General features: G+C 34.5%; 1 protein-coding gene across 13 annotated transcripts in view; it reads left to right on the plus strand.

Moving 5' to 3' along the window:
• The window catches only part of LOC148613139 (synaptotagmin-7-like), a 185,115-nt gene that overhangs the window by 153,573 nt on the left and 7,751 nt on the right, over window positions 1-23,791 (plus strand). For 11 of the 13 annotated variants that reach the window (XM_088586319.1, XM_088586326.1, XM_088586324.1 and 8 more), the window contains 4 exons: window positions 7,523-7,901; window positions 10,853-11,022; window positions 15,492-15,606; window positions 18,321-18,353. In XM_088586319.1, coding sequence (XP_088442445.1) covers window positions 7,523-7,901; window positions 10,853-11,022; window positions 15,492-15,606; window positions 18,321-18,353 — 697 coding nt within the window. The remainder of the gene's footprint in view (window positions 1-7,522; window positions 7,902-10,852; window positions 11,023-15,491; window positions 15,607-18,320; window positions 18,354-23,791) is intronic. The other 2 variants (XM_088586325.1, XM_088586327.1) reach the window with 1 other exon arrangement.

Raw genomic sequence — 23,791 nt, forward strand, 5'->3', positions numbered from 1 at the left:
TAGATTCAAGTATTTTTCATGTATGCTTTTCTTTTTAAGAACCCCATTGGAAATAAGCCTTTTTTCATAAGTATGGCTTTATGGGCTATCCTTGACATGTTTCAAGGTTATATATAAATGATAATTTTTATGCATGTAATGTCTTTGTCTGTGTACGTTTATGTGCATGTGTATATGTATACTGTATTTTATAATGTATTATATGTGCTTGATTTGTCTAAATAAATATAAATAAATAAATGTAATGGTGAACCCTTGACATTTATAAGGGAGATAATCTTTGTATTGGTAAATCTTTGACATATATAAGGGAGATAATTATTATCATCAAACATATAATCAGACTGTTGTATTTTTTAATAGCCCAGTCTAAAGTATTTATATATCTAAATAAAGTAACTATGGTAAAGGGTGTGCATCTAGATTTTATCAGTTTGGTATTTTTATATTACCTTTCATCATCACAATTCAATAATCTGTCACTTTCTTGAAAGATTCCTATTTGCTTTATTCTATAAAAGGACTGGTTATTACTTTCCATGAAAATTAGTTTATAACATGTCTAGCCATTATACTATTTGATTCTAAACAGAAAAAGCTTTTTTTTTTTTTCAATTTACATTTTTCATTGTTTTAAGAATAATCAAGAGAACCAAGGTTACAGCAGCAATCAAAATTATGTAATACATGGACAAAGACCAGACATGGAAAACAGACATACACAACAAAGAACATGAAGTAACTAAAATCATACATACAAAGTGACAAAAGCAAACGAGCAACTCGGACTTCACTAAAACCTTGGAGCATGGACCAGACAAACCAGTAGGGTAAGCGTCCACTGCTTTTCTAGAAACGCCTGCCGAGTTGCTCATAAAAAGTCAAGTCCGGGGTAGACAAACCAGAAAAGGAAAATATGACACGTTGAATAAATCAGTTTTCATGGCGCAGATGAATACACCATAACAATCCATGAGTTCATGAAAATGACCATAAAACATCTGTAGTGATGACTTCAATCTTGTAGCAACATAACCCTGTTCCAGAAGCCTATTTGTTAGAATTCTAGTGAAGTACAAAAAGTCAGCATAGTTTCCTTAGCTCTGGCATAATGTATGAGTTGTGATATGAACACTCCTTTCACAGGTGCTGAAGGGATTTTCCACAGTTGAAAGGAAAGTTGACAATTCTGAATGAAAAGTCATCACGTTTGTCGTAAAGTTTGGTCAATAATTTTCCTTTACCATCGATCTCTAGGTGTAGGTCAAGATATGAGGCTGACTTAACAGTGTCTATAATTAAAATTCCAGCATTTTGTTAACATCTTCCTCTGTATATTTAGAAGATGATTTGGAATTATTTTTAACGAAGTATGAGGAATCTCTACCAAGAACTATACAATTTGATCTAGGTGTACCATCTGTTTTGAAAAAACAACGATGTATAATGTTTTTAAGTCGGGATTTTAACTGAGTATGGGGAATAGAAGTATATAGTGTTTTAATGCTAATATATTCTGATAATAGGGTGGGTGATACATGTATTGACTTGAAGAAAGAACAAGTAGAGTTTTTGATAGTTTTTTTATTTAACTTTTTTTTCAGATAATGTCATTTTGCACTTCCATTTTCCCCCTCTGAATGGCTTTTAGATTTCCTATAATGTTTGTACATTTTTAGTAAGGATATTACCTAATGAGCTTTCTTCATAGTATTTTATAGGCTTTTTAATGAAATGTTGGTCTTCATGGAAGGAGCCTTCCTTTTGTTCTTTATTTGATTTTTTTTTTGTGATTGGATTTGAAAAACTGTAAATAGGGGACAATTTATTTTCTAAAGCAGAGCTGAAAACATACAAGAAGTTGTCTTAACAAACAAGTGTTGTATTTGATTTTTATACTCTAAAGAAGACGTTCTGTTTTACCGTCATTCTGTCATTCCATAATTCTAACAGTTTATATGGGGGGCATTAAAAAAATAAAAGTGACCTTCATACCTGTTATTGATAGTGATTTTGTTCACCATATCTGTTCCCTTTTGTTACATTTCACCATACCTGTTCCTTTTTGTTACATTTCACCATATCGGTTCCCTTTTGTTACATTTCACCATATCTTTTCCCTTTTGTTACATTTCACCATACCTGTTCCTTTTTGTTACATTTCACCATATCGGTTCCCTTTTGTTACATTTCACCATATCTTTTCCCTTTTGTTACATTTCACCATATCTTTTCCCTTTTGTTACATTTCACCATACCTGTTCTTTTTTGTTACATTTCACCATATCTGTTCCCTTTTATTACATTTCACCATACCTGTTCCTTTTTGTTACATTTCACCATATCGGTTCCCTTTTGTTACATTTCACCATATCTTTTCCCTTTTGTTACATTTCACCATATCTTTTCCCTTTTGTTACATTTCACCATACCTGTTCCTTTTTGTTACATTTCACCATATCGGTTCCCTTTTGTTACATTTCACCATATCTTTTCCCTTTTGTTACATTTCACCATACCTGTTCCCTTTTGTTACATTTCACCATATCTGTTCCCTTTTCTATATCACAGATCTTCTTAGCCAAGGCTGTTGGATACGTGATTAATCTGAAACTTAATTCAATCAAGTAAATTGATCTGGTATAGGGAAACAAATAGAAAAGTTTGTCTTATCAGTTACTGGACAGCTTTGATTGCAGTAATATAGCAATTAAACTTTTGAATTGTCTCTGTAATGATTTTCTTTATTGGTTTTAGGTACAATACAATACTACCTTATCAATGCTCTGATAATGGACTGGTTTTAGGAGAACCTCAATGAAACATATGCCAATATTTTTTTTTCAATTTAGTTTCTGTAAACCATAAATTATTGTTTGATATAGTGAAGTTAACCTATAGATAAATGCTACCCAGATAATGAATAGTATTTTTATTTGTTGAACAATTTTTGTTCTGTGGTCAACTGCAGGTTATTACTATATAGTACAGACCCTTGTAAATATCATGCAGGTCCTATAGTATAACAAAATAGCATTTAGGGTTCTTGAGGTAGCATGCTCACCCAAGTTTGGGAGGTCATGGATTTGATCCCAGGCAAAGTCAGAAGATGTTTTCAAAATGCAGGAATTTTTTTATCAACAACATATTTGTCCAATTTGATGATCGTGTTTTTCAACAAACAGTCAGCATTCCAATGGGAACAAATTGTTTTCCTCTACTTGCTGACCTATTCCTACACTCTTATGAGGCTGACTTTATAGCTGATCTGATTCGAAAGAAAGAACATAGTTTAGCTAGATCCTTTAATCTCAGTTTGCGCTATGTTGAAGACATATTATCGTTAAACAGTCCTAGTGTTGGGGACTTGATACAGCACATCTACCCCAAAGAACTTGAGGTAAAGGATTCTACAGACACTGTGAAGTCAGCCTCAATCTTGACCTACACTTAGAAATCGATGGTAAAGGAAAACTATTGACCAAACTTCACGACAAACGTGATGACTTTTCATTCAGAATTGTCAACTTTCCTTTCATCTGTGGCAACATCCCTTCAACACCTGTGTCTGGAGTTTTCATATCACAACTCATACATTATGCCAGAGCTTGCTATAACTATGCAGACTTTATTGTATCATGCTAGGATTCTAACAAATAGGCTTCTTGAACAGAGTTATGTTGCTACAAGATTGATGTCATCACTACAGAAGTTTTATGGTCGCCATCATGAACTCGTGGATCGTTGTGGTGTATCCATCTGAACCATGAAAATTTGTTCATCGTGTCATAGTTTTCCTTTCCTCTTTCTTCTACCCCAGACTTGAAAAGCAGAGGAGGCTTACCCTACCAGTGCGCCTGGTCCATGCTTCCAGTTTTTAGTGGGGTCCGAGTTGCTCATTTTCTTTTGTTACTTTGTATGTATTATTTTAGTTACTTAATGTTCTTTGTTATGTTTTTCTGTCTTCTTTGTCCCTGGATTTCTTCCTTTTGATTTCCGCTAGAACCTTGGTTCCCTTGATTACTCTTTCACACGTAGGACATTCAAAATATTAGTTACTGCTTCTCTGTCAAACACATGGCATGTAGAAGATAAAGTGACCATTGGTCAGCTGGGAGTCTGAATGATGTGTCATGTGGGGTGACATGCCTACCTGTCAGCTGTTGCTACTGGGTTTAGCATGTTGGACAAGTACGAAGTGGGGTCTCTTTAATTAGTGAAATATTTGTTAATATCTATGAGTAATCTCCCTTTGTAACATTGTAATTACTTTTTTTGTATAAATGTCTTAAAACAGCATATCAGTAAAGGTCAGAAAAGGGTAGTGACAAACAGAGCAAAAATCTCCAGTTGAATTTATGCATGTTTTTTCCTAGTTTTTTGTCTTTTGAACAAAATCATTCTTTTGTAAAGAATATTCAAAAAGTACTGATTGGGCATAAGTTATCTGCCCTACTCTTTTAGTAATATCTTCAAGGGAAAAGTGTCGAAATAGTAACTTTCATATGGAATGATGCTTAATTGAAAATTTGTTGATGTTGTATTGTAGTGATTTGCCCAGCTTTTTTTATTGTCTAAAAAAGCAGAGAAAAAAATCTCTAAAATCTGAACAAAATTATTTAACTTTATTAAGCTTTCTCCATGCAATAATTTGTATCAAGAGTTAATTACCTAGTCCTGCCATGAAAAGTTCCATAGGACATTTTAGATATATATCACTCCCTACCTGATTGTTATTAGAACCTGTACTCAATGGAATATCAATTACAAAAATTAGCTGATGTACTTTGGAAAACCTTTTCTCATAACAATGATATTTTCACCATATAAAACCTAAAGGCTATGGTATTTAGAACCAGGAAATGACCTTTCACTGTTTGAGTTGCTGTATTTGCAATTATAGCAAATCTAGGAAAGTGTAGAAGTTCTGAACAGCCTTATCAAATTCTTGTGTTTCTCATATATTTAAAGAAAAAAATTTATAGTGTCTTTAAAGTTATAGGCTGAAATTCTACATGTATCAACTATACCCCTGCTTTGTATCATTGTCATGGTGTCCATCAGTCCATCCACAACTTTCGTGTTGCAGTTGTCTCAGCATAGGTACATATTATAGCCACTTGATAGAAGCTTGATTTATATAGGTATGCCATATTGTGGAACCAACATGAACTTCCTGTTTAACAACTTTGTATCTAAAGATGGGGGTATCCTTAAGAGAGCTTTGCTCACACTGTTTTCTTGTTTTGACTTAGGGTTTCGATGTGATGATTTTTCTTTTTATATTTTAACCAAATGGTTAGGCCAAAAAAGATATACATGTATATCTGTTTCAGGTTACATTGGATGAAAAAATAGGGTAGATAGATAAAATAATTTTATTTTTTAAAAATTATTTTATATAGACACTTATGGGAGGATTTCATGACTTTGATAGTGCTGGACTAAAAAATGATAGGCAACATTTCAACAAAAATACTAATAAAATGTCCAAGAGTATGCAGAAAAAATAGGGTAGGTAGGGTAGCCTTAAACAGACATATTTTTTTCTTGGCCTTACGAAGGTGGCTGCAGGAAGTATCCTTTCGTTCTTTCATTAACTGAAGGAATCCAATCTGATTGCTAATACAAACATGTGGTATGTATAAATTTACTGTATGTCATAACTACTTTGACAGTATGTTGACAGTGTGTTAAATGATGTGTTTCCATTGTTTGAAATTATTTAAGTACCAATCTGTGTAAGAATCAGGCAATGGGTGGCACATCATATTTCTCAGTTTGGTCTTTTTGCCACAAATATATTCAATACATCTAGAAAACAACTGACAAGCTATTTTAATTTATCGTGAAGCATCTGTGACATAGATATTTTTTGACTACTTATATAAGGAAGAAGTGCAGGAAAATTTTCCTGCCATTTTTCCATACTACATTTTAACTAAATTTGACCTATCAATATCTTAAAAAGCCAAATTTTACAAAAACTTGGTTATTTCTGGAGGTTATCAAGTATAAATACTTGGTTAATGCAGTAAAATCTCTGTGTTTTTTCCCTTCATGTGCCACATCTATACACATTTTGCCTAATTCTTAGATTGTGAAGTACTTAATTTCTGTAAACCTAAGATTTTGGCTTTAATTTTTTGCCATTTTTACAGTAAGACATCTTACGGGGAAAATCATTAGAAGTAATAGATTATTGTCTTCATAGAACATTACCATTAAACACATAGAACATTACCATTAAACACATAGAACATTACCATTAACACATAGAACATCACCATTAGTTTTGAGGTACAAACACATAGAACATTACCATTAAACACATAGCACATTACCATTAAACACATAGAACATTACCATTAAACACATAGAACATTACTATTAAACACATAGAACATTACCATTAGTTTTGAGGTACAAACACATAGAACATTACCATTAGTTTGGAGGTACAAACACTATTTCAAAACAAAGCAAAAGTAAATTGATCACCAAAACTGCAAAAAAAGATGGCAAGCAAAAATAATTTTCAAATAAGTCCTTACTAAATAGCAACAAGTTCCTGAAAAGAATTTGATTCTGGCTTAGTCTTAAAAATTGATTTGGTACATAGATGTACATATAAAGGTAACTCACCCAAAATAGTCCACTGACCTTACAAGGTGGATGACCTTTGAGACTAAGTTTAATTTACAAGGATACATGTATTTTAACTGTACTACAAAAGCAAGCTCATAGAAGACAATTGGTATACCCCCCTTCCCCCAACAAAATGGGATTTATTCTGCCTCCTCTGAGAAATAGGTTCTGCCTTCTCCCACTAAAGAATTTGTTCTGCCTCCTAAGACTAAGGAAATTGGCTCTGCCTCTGATGACTAAGGAATTGGCCCTGCCTCTGATGACTAAGGAATTAGCTCTGCCTCTGATGACGAAGGAATTGGCTCTACCTGTGATGATTAAGGAATTGGCTCTGCCTCCTAAGACTGAGGCAATTGGCTCTGTCTCTGATGACTAAGGAATTAGCTCTGCCTCTGATGACTAAGGAATTGGCTCTGTCTCTGATGACTAAGGAATTTACTCTGCCTCTGATGAAGAAGGAATTGGCTCTGTCTCTGATGACTAAGGAATTAGCTCTGCCTCTGATGACGAAGGAATTGGCTCTGTCTCTGATGACTAAGGAATTAGCTCTGCCTCTGATGACGAAGGAATTGGCTCTGTCTCTGATGACTAAGGAATTAGCTCAGCCTCTGATGACGAAGGAATTAGCTCTGCCTCTGATGACTAAGGAATTGGCTTTGCTTGTGATGATTAAGGAATTGGCTCTGCCTCCTAAGACTGAGGCAATCAGCTCTGCCTCTGATGACTTAGTGCTTTGTTCCGGTTTATGCAGGGTTTTGTTTACACAGGGTTCACTGTATTCTGTCTTCACAATTTTGTGCATGTTATTTTTTTTTTATATTTACCCTTTCAATGAAGGTACAGAAATTCAAAACATTTTTTCTTGTTTTTTCAGACCTTGTCACAGTCTAACTCACAGAAATCTACTTGTAGTTCAGATGAAGAAAATGGCAGTGTTTGGAAAGGAATGAAGAACTTTGCAAACATGTTGATGGAGGATCCAGTTGTTGAGGAAGAGTTACCTCCACCTGATCCATCAGAGGGCGTTGATTGTGGATTAGGAAAACTTCAAATTTCTCTCAGCTATGACTTTCAAACATTGACATTGACACTAAAAGTGTTACAAGCGACAAATCTCATCGCCAAAGATTTCTCGGGAACAAGTGACCCTTATGTTAAAATATTGTTGTTGCCTGATAAAAAACATAAACTTCTGACAAAAGTGAAGAAGAGGAATCTAAATCCACGGTGGAATGAGTGCTTCCTTTTTGAAGGTAAGTTTAGATGGCTTATTTCTTCCTGCTAAAAAAATAACTAAAATTTTAAATAATTTTTACAACAATTGTCAGATGCAGTCACACTGTCAAATCTGTCTATACTAAACACCTTTTGGACTGTAAATTTGTTTGCTTTAGACAGGTGTTCAGGTTTTTCAGACATGTTCAATGTAAAATATAAAACTGGTTTCTGAGACTTCCTACAACAAACCAAACTAAAACCATGGTGACAGGTGCTCTGAAAAGATGACCAGGTCATAATGTTTTCATTTTTATGTAGATAGCAGGGATTTATCAAGATTTTCTAGCCTGAAGTATATTATGAATTATTTCACTTCTGAAAGCAATTAATGTTTTAGCTCACCTTGACCAAAGTCCCAGTGAGCTTATATCATTACTTAGCATCCGTCATCTGTAAACTTTTCTCATTTTGCCCATGACCAATTTTTACTAAACTGCGCAGAAATGATGTATGTAAGATCCACTGTGTGAGATACACTTTTGGTACTGCTTGATTAACCAAGATGGCAAGCAGTGGCCATTTAAGCATCCGATTAGCCCATCTTCAAACATCAACTCCTCTGAAACCACAGGTGCCAATGTTTTGAAACTTGATAGGGATAATGATCCCAATGCCATCTACAAACGTTCACTTTTTGTGTGGCTCAGGTGGCTCAGCAGGTAGCTGTAGCCACTCAAAGCTGCCATGGAAGCCCTTTGGGGAAACTCATTTTGGCCTATATCTTTGCTTTTACAGAGCCAATGGTGACCAGACTTGGCAGAAATAGTAAAGAGGTCAACTTTAACTTCTGATAAAATTTGAGTTCTGCTTGAATAAGAAATATAGCAACCAGAGGCCATTTAAGCTTTAAATGATCAAATGATATGACCACATGATTTCAAGGTCTCCAAGTGAGTGATTCAGGCTCTTTAGAGCCTCTAGTTCAGTTTTAAGTGGACTGCTTCCATTCTGTTTTGCTGGACCCTATTTTCCTGTTTTAAGTTGGCTGCTTAGAATTCAGTAATGCTTGGCTCTATTTTTCTGTTTTATCTACTCTCATAGTGGCATTAATTGTATGTGCAAACTAAAAAAATTCTCAAGATTTACTTCATACCTAAAATCCCACTGCTTTTCGAAAATAAGTTCTCTCTAAACTTTTGACCTGTCAACTCATTACACTACTTAATCACATGATACATTGAAATCTCTTTTGGAAGGACTTATTTGTAAATCTTTTGCTGTTTCGAAAACAAAATTATAAAAAATGTTGTTCTTGGTTACAAATCCACATATTTTTTTCTAAAACATCACAGAAGGGCAAAGTAAGCTACACAGAAAAGCAGGTTTGCTATATGCTTGATTTCCTCATTGATAACATATTTGTCACATTTGGAAGAGCTATTTAAGTTGACATTTCAATGGGCACTAACTGTGCTCCTCTACTAGTCGATTTACTTTTATATTCATATAAGACTGAATTTCTTCAGAATCATGTAAAGAATAAAAATATAAAAGATGTTAAATCCTTTAATTTTACATTCAGATATATTGATGTATTATCCATCAACAATTCTTCTTTTGGAAAACGGTTACCATCAATGTATCACTAGAGATGGAGAAAAATGAGACTACAGAAGCAGCTTCTTCTGTAACTTTTTTTGGACCTACATCTCGAATTTGACAACAGTGGTCATCTCAGCACTAAGATTTATGATAAAAGAGTTGACTTAAGTTTAAAATAATAATTTTTTCTGTGCAGCAATATACCTTCATCATCTCCTGCATATGGTGTTTATATTTCACAATTGATTCGCTATGCTAGACTAAGTACTAACTACTCTGATTTCCTTGAACACTTGAATCAGAAGTATCAGGAAATATGTTTTAAAAGGTCTCTTACCAAATTCTTTTTTAGTCTTTGGTTGAAAAGTACTCAGTTTCTTCTAAAATAACGAGTAATGATTGTCTTTTTTTGTAAATTGTTCTTTGTATTGATGTGACCACTGAATTATCAAATATAACACAATGGCATTCAAAGGCTATTTAATCACCACTGGTGTATTCATGCGGTAATAGAAGAGGGAGGTTTAGGGGGTTGTAAAACCTAGATTTAACTCACCATTTTGTTTGAAATGCCTGTACTAAGTCAGGACTATTGCGGTACCAGCTGCTCTGGTGGTGTAATATCTATTTTGCCAGATTTATTTAGGACTTGACTTGATTATGGATCAGTTTAGTGTTTGGTAATTGATAACAACAAGATTATTTAAATGGACCTATCTCTATAACTTCTTTCATTTGGTAATGCCAGACAGTGAACTGCTTCCATTCTGTAATCTGCACCCTATTTTTCTGTTTTAAGAGGTTCATTATCTGTCATTCTAGGACTTTACTCTTTGGTATTTATACTTGGAGTGACATTTATGTGGCAATCTTTTTGGTATTAAAGTATGACACTAGGTTTTATGTAATATACTCTTGAAGACCATTTAAATGACAATGTGCAATCCCTGAAAAAATCTTGATTTCTGACATATTACCTTTACACTTTGTTTTTGCAATGATTTTTCTCTTGATGCTTTCAGGTCTTTATGATCTTTTTTTTTGTTTTCTGTGGTTTGTTTCTGGACCTGAGAAGTTCAATCACCTCACTGAATGATTATTCCTGTACAGACTATGTTTGCCCTTTTACTGCACAGGAATTGTGTTCAAGGATAAAAGCATCATATGTTGGTGTGTTTCTAGGAGCATTGATCCAAAAATCATTAGTTATAATAGCAAATGATGACAATGTAACAAGAAAACTTGCTGTGATGTGTTGGTGACAAAAAGTCCCAGAATGAAATTACAAAATTTATTACACAAGGAACAATATTTAATGTTATCTATTTCATAAATTTTATTTTCAATGAAATTAAGTACAGGTGTTTTTTTCTTGTGGTTGCAGGTTGGCCACACAATAAGTTACTGGAGAAGACACTGTATTTACAAGTTATAGACTATGATAGATTTAGTCGAGATGATCCTATAGGTGAAACATATATACCACTGAATGAAATAGATTTATCTCAGTCCCCAGTCCTGTGGCGGTTTCTTCAGCCCTGCAAAGATAGTCGGGTAGGTACATATGTCCTGTGAAGTTACTTCAGCCCTACAAAGATAGTCCAGTAGATATATATGGCCTGTGAAGTTAAGTCAGCCCTGCAAAGATAATGAGGTTGTAACTTACGTCCTCTGAAGTTTCCTCAGCCCAGCAAAGATAGTGTGGTAGTAACTTATGTCCTCTGAAGTTTCCTCAGCCCAGCAAAGATAGTGAGGTAGTAACTTATGTCCTCTGAAGTTTCCTCAGCCCAGCAAAGATAATCCAGTAGATATGTATGTGCTGTGAAGTTTTTATATGACTGCACTCATTTTTTCTGGTCCTATAATGGTATCACCATGTCATCAATGTCATCTGCTATGTTGGTATCTGTTAGCTTTTGTTTATTAAGTGTCAGTCTTTGTAAGAATCAGGCAGTGGGTGAAACATGGTGCGAAAAAAAAAAACCATTGATAGTGTAATTTGACTGTATGATCAGAATCAATTTCAAAAAATAAGATTTTCCATATCATGTTGGTGCATTTAGATATAATTTCATTGAAATGCACTGTAAATGAACATTTAAAGGGCAGATAACTCTGTCAAAAATCTTGAACAGTCTACTGAAAAATTTACAATCAAATCCAATGATGCAGAAATCAAATAATGGTCTTTTCAAATAGAGAAAGCATCCTTGAGTTAAATTATATTGTCAGAACAGTGGGGTTTTGATATGCAAGTTTCTGATGCTTCCCATTTTGTTTGATTCTTATAAATACTTACACATAACAATAACTTAAGTAAAACTGATCTGATTGTTTTAAAATTTTAACACATTTTTTTCTAGGGACATGGAAACAGTGATTGTGTGTTCTTTTTAATATTGATAGAAAAAAGTTAATTGTTGATTTCATTTTAATGATGGTTTAAAATTCTGTTTTAAAAGTTTTTTAAAGGTAGAACTATTTTAAACCATTTTGTAGTTAATGGGGGTACAATATTTGGCCAAAAATGAACTTTTTATTTTTGATTTTATTTTGAAAATTTATGTTTATTGGATTCACTTGCCTGCATTTTTCAAGATTTCAAATATTGAGTGATAAGGTCCACACCCCAAATATCCCTTAGGATTATTGAGTGATAAGGGCCACACCCCAAATATCCCTTAGGATTATTGAGTGATCAGGGCCACACCCCCGAATATCCCTTAGGATTGTTGAGTGATAAGGGCCACACCCCCAAATATCCCTTAGGATTGTTGAGTGATAAAGGCCACACCCCCGTATAACCCTTAGGATTATTGAGTGATAAGGGCCACACCCCCAAATATCCCTTAGGATTATTGAGTGATCAGGGCCACACCCCCAAATATCCCTTAGGATTATTGAGTGATAAGGGCCACACCCCCAAATATCCCTTAGGATTGTTGAGTGATAAAGGCCACACCCCCGTATAACCCTTAGGATTATTGAGTGATCAGGGCCACACCCCCGAATATCCCTTAGGATTGTTGAGTTATAAGGGCCACACCCCCAAATATCCCTTAGGATTGTTGAGTGATAAGGGCCACACCCCCAAATATCCCTTAGGATTGTTGAGTGATAAAGGCCACACCCCCGAATACCCCTTAGGATTGTTGAGTGATAAAGGCCACACCCCCGAATATCCCTTAGGATTATTGAGTGATAAGGGCCACACCCCGAATATCCCTTAGGATTGTTGAGTGATCAGGGCCACACCCCGAACATCCCTTAGGATTGTTGAGTGATAAGGGCCACACCCCGAATATCCCTTAGGATTATTGAGTGATAAGGGCCACACCCCAAATATCCCTTAGGATTATTGAGTGATCAGGGCCACACCCCCAAATATCCCTTAGGATTATTGAGTGATAAGGGCCACACCCCGAATATCCCTTAGGATTATTGAGTGATAAGGGCCACACCCCCAACTTTTTATTTTTGTTAGGACATGGGTTTTGTTAGGACAGACATGGGTTTTTGTTAGGACATGGTTTTTTTTTTATTTATTGGATTCCTTTTGAAAATCATTGTTTGTTGTTGTATCCGATTTACTTTTCTGAATTTTATTAGTTACTGGGATCAATGGCTAAGGTCTTTGATTAGCATGCTTAAAGTGAAACTGTTTTCAACTTTCATTGAATTTCAAATTGTCCAGTTGTGTCAATAGTAAACTGAAAGTCCCTGTGTCAAAAACTAATATTGTGTCCACACTTGCCCCAAGCCAACATGGTTAAATATAATGCTCTCTGGGAATCTCTTTATTTTAGTTATTATTGGTTCCATTCTGCTTACATGCCCAGTCCAGTTCCAACGTCTTTTCTTTAACACCACTGGGAAAATTAGCTTGTGGTAACTTTGAAAAAAAAATGTCCCAGTAAGACATACGGACATAAAAATATAGTCTACAATCCCTTTTATATCATTGGGAGTATATAATTGTACTTATGTCTGTCTATTTCTCATTAGTCCATTTGTCCAGTTGTCTGTTTGTCTATATTTGTTTATTTCCAGTGATTCTTCAGCATGTTGAAATGCATCCTTTTTGAACATTTTAATGCACTTTTTGTGTGCCAGACATCTGTCTGAACTTGTGGTATTGATTATTTACCATCTGTCCAAAATTGCTATCTGGGGCATAACTTTTGCACACCCACATAGACTTTCATCAAACTGTTGAAGGTTTGTGAGATAAGGAAGACACCTATTGATTTTGGGGTCAGTTAGTGTAAGGTCAAGGTCACATGTTCTTGAAGAACTAGAAATTTTGGGCCAAAGTTGGTTACCTGGGCATGATTTTTGAACACCATAGAATTTCATCAAACTTATGCAGTTGAAGGCTTGTGAGATAAGTAAGACACCTATTGATTTTGGGGTGAGAAGGTCAAAGTTCAAGGTCATATGTACCAAATTAAATAGAACTTTTGGGCCGGAAATTTATTTCCAGGGCATACCATAACTTCATAGGCTTTCATCATACTTTTATAATTAAATTTGGCGTTCTTTCCATCTGTCCGTCTGTCTATCCATATGAAATTAGTCTCCAGGGCATACTTTTGTGGTAATCAAGTTTTCTTTTCAATAGTAATATTCCATGAAATATCACTTTTGTTGCTAAGCATAAGGTGGAGGGGTACCTTGAGCACAGCTCTTGTTTTATTTGTGTTTTTTAGGGGGGATATAAGTGAATGTCCATTAATTAGGCCATGACCTGATATTCATGATTATCAAAGAAAACAGCATATGGATGGTTTTTATAAATTGAATTTCATATGCTTGAATAATGTCATATTATTGCAATCAAACTCAAAAGATTTTTTAGAACTGATCATACATAATGGTTCCCGAAAAGTCACATTAAGAGGTGTTGGTTCCTAAAAAGCCATAGTAGGAGGTATTGAACAGAATTTATCTCAATTTTGACTTAACTCACGTCTACTCTTAAATAGTCTTTCAAATTAGATTGTCACAGGGTCTGAGACAGGCAGCCATTTTACATAAGAACAGAACAATTGGAAAAAAGTTAATAGAATTGTAGAAAATGAGCACTTCAAGTTGACATTTTATTGACATTCAGTGGAATAAATGAATTATGGGAAAAAAATATAGGCTCACGGAAATGTCAAGAGGATTCACATGCTGCTTGAGACAAATCTTATTTTACCAATGGTGAATTATTTTATGATGAAAACATTTTATTGAATTAGACAATTTGACCAGTTACATTGAATAAAACTGTTTACTATTAATGCTGGTATTTATTTCCTAAAATACTCCATAGCTTGATCAAATGATTAAGAATTTAAATTTTTTGAAGTATTAAAACTCATTTCATCATATAACATCTTTTGAAAATAAGATGAAAATTGAATTGACAGCTGTATAATTCCTGTGGGTTCAAATTAAATAAAATTTGGATTGTGGAAAAACAATATTTGAACACAATAGTTGTGACACTGCAGAAAGTGCATGTATCACAAATCATTTTTTAAAATTTTTACTAGAATTAGTTTTCAGTTCAACACTTTTCTGCTGGTAGAATAAAAAATTATTTTTAAGTAGTGCATTTTAGGTTATTCATTTTTCCACTGGTACAACTGAAAGTCATTCTTGCAAGGTGCTATTCCTGGGGCGGGGAGGTAATGGTATGGTGCTGTAATCACTGGCTGCAGGGGAGATAAATGCATAGACATTTTAGTGTGGGACAATAACTTGAGAATGAGTGCATGGATATCATTTAAATAATACCACATGGTACCATTAAAATGAAGGCTTGGGTTAATGTTTAGGGTTGTACAATGGTGTAGCAACAAGGTACTGCTGAAGCCATACCTACAGTTTTTAGGTATTTAAATTGTTCCTTCAGGACCCTCTTTTTTTAGCTCACTAAAAATATAAATATTGTTTAAGTCAAATTAAAGGGTTTATTTCCTATTTCAGGGTTTAAGTATGTAAAGTCAAATTAAAGTGTTCATTTCTTATTTCAGGGAAAACTAGGTGAAATTTTGTTGTCCTTGTCCTATCAGCCTGCTGTGGGACGTCTTACTGTGATAGTAATGAAAGCCAAAGATCTCAAGGCAAAGGATATAACTGGTGCTTCAGGTATGATTAAATAAGGAAAAGAAAAAGTTGTGTGGAAGGGATGCCAAGAAACGAAATAAACACCTTTTTGTTAGCTCACCTGTGCTATAGGGCCATGTTAGCTATTGCAGGGATTGAAATTAGTCAACATATTTGTCTAGACCATAGGTCTAGTAGACAAAAAAAATACCTAGACCTGCAAACAAGCCACTAGACCTGATGTCATAGCCTTGATCAAATCCTGAACTGAATAACTGCTAACTTTCAATTGATGAACTTGCTATGACACAACAATTTTAATTGCAACAGTGAAACAATTTTATTTATCATCTGGGTCTATCTGAAAGTCAATGTCAGATTCATATTCATACTCAGAGCTTTCATGGCATGGTGGATATCACTAGCCTTTATATACTCAGAGCTGTCATGGCATGGTGGATATCACTAGCCTTTATATACTCAGAGCTGTCATGGCATGGTGGATATCACCAGTCTTTATATACTCAGAGCTGTCATGGCATGGTGGATATCACTAGCCTTTATGTGTTGTTTAGTGTTCTTGTGCCAGTCAAGTGTATCCTATTTTAAGTTGTTTTGTTCCAGTTATAAGTTTGCCGTCATCATCCCTACTAGCGTTATCACGACAATATTTACAATACATCTATTCCTTTTCCAGTATGTATTGAAGCCATGTGTAGACATTTACTCAATGATTCTGAAAGGTTTAGCACCTCTTCATCGAGTCATACACTTTATTTTGTTCCCCTATTTCATTGGAGGATCGTTTTTGAAGGGTAGGTTTTGATACCCCTTCTGTTTACTTTCTTTCAGAACTATTCGGTTAATTTCCCGACCTTCAAATACCTTCTTTTGTGTTATGAGAAAGGCTGAGAAGTTCCAATTTGGTTTACCTTGACATTGATCAATTGCAATGTATGTTTGAAATATGCCTCTCACATTCCTTAAGCATTTAAATTACTAATTCTGGGTACATTTCCGGAACATTCTTCTAGACCACCTGACTGGTACAATAAGGCATTTTGCTAGACCGTGATTGATTTTACTAGACACGGGCTACTGGACCAATAGTAATTTTGAACCCCGTATTGCCATTGTTATTTTTGTAGGTGTCCATTAACATTTTCAAACATCTTCAATTGTAACCAGACTTTGCTTGAATGTTAATCAATGTATTTTTAACAATCTGTATGTGGGGATTTTTGATCTTGCAAAACAGTGGCCTACATCGCAAAAAAAGGTATCTTAGGGTCAAATTAAAGAAGTTGGCAGTGCAAATAACTCTAAAACAGTTTGGTTTAGCTAAAATCTGGCAAAGGTGTAAAATTGTTCAGCATGATGGGATACCTATGCTGAAATTTTCAGAAAGATCTGTTGACAGATGAAATGGATTTTTCTCCTGACTTTTACATTTCCAACTTTGAATATCTTCTCCTCTGAAATTACAAGATGGATTGAAACAAAACATGGCATAATCCTTAATAATCTTTTGGTGGGGATTTTTGATCTTGTGAAAAACATGGCCACCATTACTAAAAATAGACCGTAGGGGTCAAATTGAAGAATTTGGCAAATAATTCTAAAACAGTTTGGTTTAAAGTCTGGCAAAGGGGTAAAATTGTTCAGCATTTTAAGATGGACCTAATCAGAAATTTTCTGAAAGATCTGACTGTTGTTTGTGTTATGGATCCTGAAATGATTTTTTTTCCAAAATTTACATTTCCAACTTTGAAAATCTTCTCCTCTGAAACTATTGGTGGATTGAAACCAAACATGACATGAATGTTTGTTAGGATATCCATAACAATCTGTTTGTGCAGATGTTTTATCTGTCAAAAAACATGACCACCATTACTGAAAATTGAGGACTTGTGGAAAAAACTTAAAAACCAATGTTTAGCCATAGTCTTATCGAGTAACATTGATCAGCATGGTGAGACAGACCTATGCTGAAATTTTCATAAAGATATGTTGATTAATGTTGCAGTTATTGCCCTTGAAGTGCCAAAAATGAGAAATTTATTTTTTATAATATGAAAACCGGATGAATAATTAAGATGCTCTCCATTAATTAGAAGGATCTCTGTGACAGTAGTATAGTAGGATCAATAGTCCAGCTATTCAAGGCTTAAAAAAAAACTATTTTTGACCGGATGATCAATTCAGGCTCTCTAGACCCTCTAGTTTATTATTTTTTTCTTGACCTGAAAGGTTAATGTGAGCTTATGCCATCAATTTACATCCATTGTCTATCATTTCAGTAACACTTTTCTCAGCTCATTGAAATACAAAATGTACCTTGGCCAGATTTAAGTAAACTTAGCAGATATAATGGAATGACTAACCATTTTTGATGATATACTTCAGGTTTTTATTAAATCTACGGAGGTTATTTTGGCTTATAATTGGCCAAGTTTCAAAGTTCAGTATTTTTTATTTGAAATTCTTAATTTGCTATCTGCTCTAGTTAGAAAAATCCAGGTGAGTAAATCCTGCTCTTTGAACCCTAGTTCTTTTTTATATAACTGGACTGGATGATTATATGGTTTGGCGTGGCTCGTCACCTGTTAAGTGCATTTTTGTAGGGGCAATGATTGACAGTCTTTTTTTCTAAATTCATAGATGCAGTTTTTATAGCAAAAAGAAAACCTTTTTTTTTTTTAGAAGGTCTCTTGTAAATTCAGAATTGTCTAATTATGAGATTTTCTATCATCCAGTATTGTTCAAGCAAGTAAAGTATGGAAGATCAGGTAGGTCAAGGGTCAAAGGTCACTGAGAATCCTGGGATTGCATGTTCAACTTGTAGATATTCCATTTTCATTTCAAACATTAAAAAAAGCCTAAGCTTTTAATCTCTTGCTCAGCTTAAAAAAAGATTTCTATAAAAAAATGCAAGTTTTATATGGACTTTTTTACTCTGAAATGCATGGATTGTGAGTTTGGAAAATATTTCACTTATAAAGATAACTCTTCGAGTGGAATTTAAAAAATACAGGATTAGGTGCTTCATTGTATTTTGCTATCAAGATTACTCTTTCAGTGCATTTATTTCCTGAACTATATATATAATGATGAAAGTATAATAATGTCATAACTAAATACATATACCTTATCCTGTAATTTTGCCAAGCTACCAATGCGTGCATATATAAGCACCCTAATGGATAAAACCTTGCCTGAATATTTCTTTACAAGACATTTATTTCTTTTCTGTCACAACCCCCTAATACTCCTCTTTTTTTTACCTCAATTTCTAATATTGCATGGAGTTTTTGTTTCAGGATTAAATGGTACTGATTATACTACCTGAGTTACCGCCTTTCTTTATGCTAAGTTTCGTAACAAGTTGATGATATATATATACAGTAATGACTGGTTTAAATTATTTCTCCACTGGAGATGGTAAAATTAAACTTTTCAACATGACAGTTTTAACGAGCATGATAAAATGTTTATTTTACCATAGAGAGTGGAGAAATGATTTAATTCAAGAACAGGCTGAAGGAGAATTTGTTAAATTTCTCCTATGAAATCTGTAGAAAACTCAGAAGTGTAAAATGTTAGGAAAACTCTTACAAAAAATTTAATCACCACCCAGTGGTTAAAAAGTTGAGCAATTTTAATCATCAGCTTATAATGAGAGAAATCTGATTCACCTGGTCTGTCCATTGTTAGCAATTATCTCAACCACTAATGTATGGATTAATTGATCCAAATTATGTCATTGACTTTACATAAATGGGACATGTGTCTTAAGTGATTTTGACTGCTGTCTTATATCGGCTTCCTATTTCATGGGACTTTAACTATATTGAATGATAGAGATTTTGTTACAAAATTTGTGGCGGCCACTAGACAGGTTGGTTTCCCGTGTGGTAATTGGCTTCATATGAGTATACAATGTGAGTGATTTTGTTTACTATGTACTTTTACCACTAAAATGATCTCTTATTTGTAAGTCATAAGCAAGAATTTTAGTTGATGCAGTATATTTTCGTTATATTTAAAGGGGCACAAAAATTTTGCATGAGTTAAACTTATGAAACATTGATGAAATTTGAACACCTTGTTTTTAGGGACTTGACGGAAGGCCATGTAATTCCTTTTAAAGATATTTTCCTCACCACCTTTCAAAGTAAGGCACTCAAAGGGGAGAGGTGATGTAAGAACTACTGGTAATAAAAATGGTTTATTGTAAGTCTGATTTTGATGAACTTGTTGTCAATGTGTTCATTTTGAAATCCTGTTTTAAAAGGTTTTTACAGAATAGACTTATCTTTACTATTTTGGAGTTACATGGTGAGAAATTTGACCAAGCCCCAAAAAATTAATCTAGAATAATCTTACTATGCATGGAACAAACTGATGGTGGCATACAGAAAGACGGGTGTACAAAAAAAGGGGTGTACAGAAAGACGGGGTAAATAAAGACGGGTGTACATAATGACAGGTGTACAGAAAGACGGGCGTACATAGACATGTATACAGAGACGGCTGTACATAATAACAGGTGTACAGAAGGAGGAGTGTATATGAAGACCAGTGTACAGAGACGGATGTACATAAATGATAAATTTAAAAGGAGTGTTACTTCAGAACACTTGTTTTTCATGGGTCAGATTTTTTTAATGGTATCCTTATGATAAGCACACTTAAAGCAGAATTTCTTTTTTAATTTTAATTGAATTTCAAATTTTGTGCAATATTATAAATATTTCATAACATGTTGAGTAATGTAAGTCCCATAACTCATACTAAGTTTGTTTAATCTAAATGGGTGTGTCAGTATAGTCGTCAGCATTTTTGTCTCGCCTGCGACTAAAGTTGCGGAAGGTGAGTCTTAGGTTTTGCTTTTCTTGCGTGAAGTTTTCTGACAAGTTCATTAAAACATGAAGCCCTTATGCTAGGTCAATGATATTTGGTGTAAAGATGCATTACTATCATGGCATCACAAAATCATGCCAATTTTATGCATATACTCCCACAGCCTTGGTTTGTTGATTAAGAAAATTTAATGTTAAAAGTGAAAAATAATTTTTAACAGACACACCAGAATATTGACAATATTAAAAAGGCGAGACTTATCTCTGTAATAACAGTTTTGTATGAATAAAGGGTACATTCAAAATCTGTGAATTATATTACTGTAAACTTACTAATTTTTAAAATTTTTTAATGTTTTGCTATTTTCCCAGTGGACAGAAAGCCATGAAATAGTACCAGGGAAAGTGATTTTTTAAACACTTTACAATACTAATAATTTTTTTTGACTGTGAAAATTGATACCATCAAGTATGTTTGACAGAATCTGTAAAAATTACCAACCTAAGAAAACTAAGAAAACTTGTATGTTTACAGTATGTTTCCTGTCTATTGAAGGTTCATACTCTATAAAGGCTTATTTGTGTCTTCTCTTAGACTTCAAAAGACGGTCGAATTACAAAGTGTCAAATTTAAGACAAAAATGAGAAAAATTTCCTCAGAAGTTATCTGTGGTATAAAGCTTCAGTTGATTGTATCCTTTTAAGAGGGTGTCCATACAAAAACAGGTATTTTGTATCCTTTTTACAATAATTACAAATGCATCCTTTCTCAAAGTTAAAGATTGGTTTGTGATGAACTGCAACATTTCAAAAGAGAAATAAATTACATAGAAAGCATTGAAATTCATTGAAAAAAGGGAAATAACTCTAATTTTAGCAAAATTTGGTTGCTTTGCTACGTAAGTTTAAAATCATTTTCTGAAAGAGTAATCAAAGGAACTAAGGTTAAAGTGGTAATCAAAAGAATGTAATGCAGGTGTAATCCAGCTGAACTATCCACGGTGATCTAAAATAAACTTAAAATTATTGGACATAAATATGACATATACATTTCATTGAAACAAACATTTAAATGGGATAAAATTTACCTTGTACCACCCAATGGCTAATAGAATGTGAAATGTCATTGCAATGGGTGGAGGGGGAAAATATTTTGGTAACATATTTCTCAGCAACTATTTACTACAGCCCTTAGATATTTGGTTCACCACTTCAGTTTGGAGTGTCATATTGTGGGATTCAATTTTAGATCTTTCGCACTTTTACATCCTGTTAAATGCCTTGGTGTTATTTTCAACACTTTCAGTCAAATGCAAAATTTTTCATAATATTTTTCTCAGTTACTATAAATCAAAGCCACTAAATATTTGGTACACATCTTCATTGTAGGGTCCCATATTATGTCTGTCACACTTCTTCCTTTTTACAGATTGGCTGTGTTTTTCAACATTTCCGGTCAAATGTGAAATCTTTGGTAATTTCAGGTCTGTCATACTTCAACAAATGTACTTCCTAACTATTTCTGTCTTTGACCCATTTTTTTTCAGTGGAATACAATGGAGAAGTAATAGGAAAAATGCTTTTCATTAAATCAATTGCAGAGACATGTTTTTATACCACCACAAAAATAATTTTCAGTTGTATAATGGTATCATCCTGTCATCATTGTTGTCAATGGGGTCCATTAACTTTAATTTATTTATGATAACTTGAGTAAATCTTATCAGATCTTTTTTTTTTTTGAAATTTCACACATTGTTCCTAGAGACATGGCGGAGGGTCCTATACTTTTTGGAGATTTTTGCCTCACCTCTTTTGGATATATGGGGCTAAAGGGGAGAAATTGGTTGTTATTGTTAACATGATAGAAAAAGTTTATTGTATAAATGAACAAGTCTAATGAACATATTCTGATTCATTCATTTAGTTGAATTTACATATGTACATTGCAGTGGATTATTTATAAAGTGTTTGAATTGAATGAAAGATGAAAGTGAGAGTGAGTGGTCCCTTCCAAACAGTGGTTCTGTTTAAAAAAGGTAAATGTCCAAACAGTGGTTCTGTTTAAACAAGGCAAATGTCCATTCTTAACCGTGGTTCTATTCAGACACGGCAAATGTCTGTTCCAAACAGTGGTTCTGTTCTGACAGCAATTGTCTGTTTCAAACAGTGATTCTGTTCTGACAGGGCAAATGTCCGTTCCAAATGGTGGTTCTGTTTAGACAGGGCAATTGTACGTTTCAAACAGTGATTCTGTTCTGACAGGGCAAATGTCCGTCCCAAACGATCGTTCTGTTCTGACAGGGCAAATGACCATTCCAAACAGTGATTCTTTTCTGACAGCAAGTGTCCGTTCCAAACAGTGGTTCTGTTCTGAAGGGGCAAATGTCCCTTCCAAACAGTGGTTCTGTTTAGACAGGACAATTGTCCGTTCCAAACAGGGGTTCTGTTTAGACAGGGCAGTTGTCTGTTCCTAACAATGGTTCTGTTTAGACAGGGCAAATGTCCATTTCAAACAGTGGTTCGAATTGAATGAAAGATGAAAGTTCAGTGTTTGTGTTCTGACAGCAAATGTCCATTCCAAACAGTGATTCTGTTCTTACAGGGTAAATGTTCCTTCCAAATGGTGGTTCTGTTTAGACAGGGCAAATGTCCAGTCCAAACAGTTGTTCTGTTTAAACAGGGCAATTGTCTGTTCCAAACAGTGATTCTGTTCTGACAGGGCAGATGTCCATTCCAAATGGTGATTCTGTTCTGACAGGGCAAATGTCTGTTCCAAACAGTGGTTCTGTTAAGACAGGGCAAATGTCCATCCCAAACAGGGGTTCTGTTCTGACAGGGCAAATGTCCATTCCAAACAGTGGTTCTGTTCTGGCAGGGCAAATGTCTGTTCCAGATAGTGATTCTGTTCTGACAGGGCAAATGTCTGTTCCAAACAGGGGTTCTGTTCTGGCAGGGCAAATGTCTGTTCCAAACAGGGCTCCTGTTCAGACAGGGCAAATGTCCGTCCCAAATGATGGTTCTCTTCCAACAAGTCAAATGTCCATTTTAAATGGGGGTTCTGTTCTGACAGGGCAAATGTCCGTTCCAAACGGGGGTTCTGTTCTGACAGGGCAAATGTCTGTTCCAAACAGTGGTTCTGTTTAGACAGGGTAAATGTCCATCCAAAACAGGGGTTCTGTTCTGACAGGGCAAATGTCTATTCCAAACAGTGGTTCTGTTCTGGCAGGGCAAATGTCTGTTCCAAACAGTGGTTCTGTTCTGACAGGGCAAATGTCTGTTCCAAACAGTGATTCTGTTCTGACAGGGTAAATGTCTTTTCCAAAAAGTGATTCTGTTCTGACAGGGCAAATGTCCGTCCCAAA

This window comes from Perna viridis, chromosome 6, assembly GCF_037379345.1.
Source record: "Perna viridis isolate PV_CMFRI_1.1 ecotype Kerala chromosome 6, ASM3737934v1, whole genome shotgun sequence".
Taxonomy (NCBI): domain Eukaryota; kingdom Metazoa; phylum Mollusca; class Bivalvia; order Mytilida; family Mytilidae; genus Perna; species Perna viridis.